The sequence below is a fragment of the Gastrolobium bilobum genome, unplaced genomic scaffold (assembly GCF_033153095.1).
Source record: "Gastrolobium bilobum isolate Gb01-03AN ecotype WA unplaced genomic scaffold, APGP_CSIRO_Gbil_v1 utg1211, whole genome shotgun sequence".
Classification (NCBI taxonomy): Eukaryota; Viridiplantae; Streptophyta; class Magnoliopsida; order Fabales; family Fabaceae; genus Gastrolobium; species Gastrolobium bilobum.
In genome coordinates this window covers 46,702-50,496 of record NW_026898913.1, presented here as the reverse complement: position 1 = coordinate 50,496, position 3,795 = coordinate 46,702, and the positions used below count along the sequence as shown (strand labels likewise).

At 38.4% G+C, this 3,795-nt stretch overlaps 1 protein-coding gene across 1 annotated transcript; it reads left to right on the top strand.

Moving 5' to 3' along the window:
• The first annotated feature begins 298 nt into the window (after positions 1-298).
• LOC133285347 (katanin p60 ATPase-containing subunit A1) lies at positions 299-3,495 on the top strand. The gene is made up of 7 exons (XM_061482555.1): positions 299-578; positions 675-1,140; positions 1,426-1,623; positions 1,917-2,161; positions 2,350-2,508; positions 2,654-2,741; positions 2,960-3,495. The coding sequence occupies exons 1-7, from the start codon at positions 457-459 to the stop codon at positions 3,239-3,241; spliced, it is 1,560 nt and encodes a 519-aa protein (XP_061338539.1). The 5' UTR covers positions 299-456; the 3' UTR covers positions 3,242-3,495.
• The last annotated feature ends 300 nt before the right edge of the window (positions 3,496-3,795 follow it).

Below are 3,795 nucleotides of genomic sequence, written 5' to 3'. Positions count from 1 at the left end.
ACATGGATGACCCAAAGTGACCACCCCCATAAAATTCAAATAAAAAAAAAGGGAAAGATAAAAAAAAAGTAAAAATTATTGTTAATAATTAAAGAAAAAGGGAAAGAAAAGCAAAATGAATAGGAGTTGTTGGTGGATCTAACCTCCCCATGTTCAAATTTTGAGAAGGAAATGCAAAGTTGTTGCGGGCTGGTGGGCCCATTCCGTTACCAGCACCAACGACTCTCCAAAGCCCACACAAAGCAAACAATTGGGTTCAGTTGCCAGCTCGATTAATTGTCCGTCAACAACACGAGAAAGTCCCAAGGACTGTTATATGGTTTGGTGACTGTTACTCCTCCGTTCACTCTTTCATTCGCCGTTTATTTTTAAAAGCCGCCGTTCACAGCCAGCGAAGGAAGCTTCTAGAGGGAGAGTGGTTTCAGTTACACGAACTAACACATTGTTGTTGTGACGATGAGCGGAGCTTCATTGAGTGGCCTCCAAGACCACCTCAAATTGGCCAGAGAATACGCTGTCGAAGGACTCTACGACACCTCAATCATCTTCTTCGACGGCGCCGTTGCACAGATCAACAAGTAATCATCGATTCAACAACCAATCTTCGTTTCAAGCAGCGTTTAACTGTTTATGTAATGAGTTATAATTTGATTTTTCATTTTTGTTTTTTTTAGGCACCTAAACAGTGTGGATGACCCTTTAATCCGTGCGAAGTGGATGAACGTGAAGAAAGCCCTAAGTGAGGAAACGGAAGTTGTGAAGCAATTAGATTCGGAGAGAAGGGCATTTAAGGAAATCCAAAGTGGACGACGCCCAGCTTCACCACCAATAGCATTGTCTGGTAAATCGTCCTTTGTTTTTCAACCGTTGGATGAGTATCCCACTTCTTCTTCATCTTCAGCCGTCGATGACCCCGATGTGTGGAGGCCACCTAGTCGAGATGCAGGTAGAAGATCCACCGCAACCACAAGGCCCAATTCTCGTAAAGATGGTGTTTGGGCTCGAGGTTCTAGCAGTACCAGAACCGCCACTACAACTGGTCGTGGCGCAAAGGCTAAGGTTAACACTGGAGCACGAGCATCAACCACGGGCAAGAAAGGCACTGCTTCTGGAAAGTCGTCTAGTAAGGCAGATTCACTTGTAAGATTCTTTTATCACTCGTTGTTTTGCCGTAGAAATTGTGAATTGAAAATAGGGTTTGCTGAGTTACTGGTTATCTGCATTTACGACTCGTATGGTTTTTTGTTATTTTAATTTATTTTAAGATTATTATATTCTTTATAATTATAATTTTTTAATATTTCAATCCCAAAACGACGTAGTTTTAATAGTAAATACAGATAAGTGTGTGCAGAATATTTTTCAATTGAAAATAATGTAGGCACATGATAGTTGGTGCATCACAATTTTTGTTGTTGTGTATAGAGTGGTGATGGTGAGGATGGGAAGTCAAAGAGGGCACAATATGAAGGTCCTGATCCTGACTTGGCCGAAATGCTTGAAAGGGATGTGTTAGAAACCTCTCCTGGTGTTAGATGGGATGATGTTGCGGGCCTCACTGAAGCCAAAAGACTTCTAGAAGAAGCTGTTGTTCTTCCCTTATGGATGCCTGAATATTTCCAGGTAATCTTCAATAATTTTGTATAATCATGGTTTGTATATAACCAATGCTTTGGAATTCTCATGTGTGTATATGATAATTGGTAAAAAATTTTATCATAGCAAGTATTTTTAGACCCCTGTTTGGCAATTACTTTTAGAACAAAAGTTCATGAACATAAACTCTCCTGTTACATCAAACTCCTATGTCATGGTGACATTTGAATCTCTGAATTAACGTTCTTTTCTCTGTTGAGTTTGTCTTTGTAAATATAGAAAAATTGTTCCCGTGGAGTTCATTATTTCTGTTCTTGTAGGGAATTAGGAGACCGTGGAAGGGTGTTCTCATGTTTGGTCCTCCCGGAACTGGGAAGACGCTGCTTGCTAAAGCAGTTGCTACTGAATGTGGTACTACTTTCTTTAATGTTTCTTCTGCTACTTTGGCTTCTAAATGGCGTGGAGAGAGTGAACGCATGGTACGGTGTTTGTTTGATCTTGCAAGAGCATATGCACCGAGTACAATTTTCATTGATGAAATTGATTCTCTTTGCAATGCTAGGGGGTAAGTCTTTGCTGTTCTTTCCCCAACATAATCTTCGTTTAATTTTCTTGTTTATGTGGCGTGTATACTTTAGGTTCATGAAGTAATGGAGATAATGTTTATCGACTCTGATGGCCCATTTGGTTTACCCTTAATTTGTACTGTCTCTATTATTTGAACTTTGATTGAGTTTACTTTTACTTCATCAGGGCTTCTGGGGAGCATGAATCGTCCAGAAGGGTGAAGTCTGAACTTCTAGTTCAGGTTGATGGTGTAAATAATAGTTCGACAAATGAAGATGGTAGCCGTAAAATAGTTATGGTTCTGGCAGCCACCAACTTCCCATGGGACATAGATGAGGCACTGAGGTCTGTGTTTTCTCTTCTGTTTCCTTTTCTTATTTCATCAGTTCAAATTGATAAAAGCTTGTGATGGGTTATATTTTTTGTCTGAAGTCTCTTGTAGTGTGCTAGTTACCACTTGCTGATTCAATTTGATGTTAATGGAAAGCAGGAGAAGGCTGGAAAAACGTATATATATTCCTCTACCAAAATTTGAGAGTCGTAAAGAGTTGATCCGTATCAACTTGAAGACTGTAGAGGCAAGTTAGGATGTTATATTACTGTGATGTTGTCTTTATATAAGGATCTTGACCCTACATTTCCTTAATTTTTTGTTGTTTCAAGCCTTTAATTGATTTCTGCAATGAATGGATGGATTATGTTATCTAGAGTTGAATTTGAGCATTCACTTTACCAAAGACAAGAGAAAATAATTGAACATTTAACAAGATAATAATTTGGTCTTGTCTTGCACCAGGTGGCCACGGATGTCAATATAGATGAAGTGGCTCGCCGGACAGACGGCTATAGTGGGGATGATTTGACAAATGTATGCCGTGATGCCTCTCTAAATGGTATGAGACGTAAGATAGCGGGAAAAACTCGTGATGAGATCAAGAACATGCCTAAGGATGAGATTTCAAATGATCCTGTTGCGATGTGCGATTTTGAAGAAGCTTTGAAGAAAGTCCAACGAAGTGTTTCTCAGGCTGACATTGAGCGCCATGAGAAGTGGTTCACTGAATTTGGATCAGCATGAGAAGATGACTTAGAATGATTTTTTTTTTTTTTTTTTTTTTTTTAAAAATTACTTTTCTGCACTGGCTGGATGGTTTGCCCCTATTTTCTTTTTTTGGTCAATATTTCGTTTGTTAACTGATGGTTGTTCATTAATTATAAAAAATGATGGTTGTTGGTTGAAATTCTCAGGTGTTGGAGGGGATCTTCAATGGTTTCTTTGTATATGTACAATTGATGATTATATGTTTTCAGATTGATTAATGGAGCGGTTGGTAGAGGGTTTTATTTTGGATTTATGGAAAACTGAATCTGGAAATTATATTTACCCACATTTGATATAAGGATTGGAATTTTTTTTTTGGGAAAATCAAATCTTTGGGATTTGAAATTATAAAGTAGAATCTGGTTGAAAAATGTATCAGATTTTTCAGGGTAAAGATACCCTTCTTTTTTGTACCGAATCTGAGAATAGGACTGAGTTAAAACAACACCCATTTCTGAATCAGCTTTGGACCATTGTGACAACATTCATTTTTTTGTTATATCAAAAGAGGCAAAGCCCCAAACAAACAA

Bases quoted from the DNA above. Each gene is read 5' to 3' on its own strand.
- LOC133285347 (XM_061482555.1), top strand. From the start codon at position 457: ATGAGCGGAGCTTCATTGAGTGGCCTCCAAGACCACCTCAAATTGGCC. The intron at 1,141-1,425 runs GTAAGATTCTTT...TGTTGTGTATAG, and splicing joins CTAGTAAGGCAGATTCACTT to AGTGGTGATGGTGAGGATGG. The intron at 2,509-2,653 runs GTCTGTGTTTTC...AATGGAAAGCAG, and splicing joins GACATAGATGAGGCACTGAG to GAGAAGGCTGGAAAAACGTA.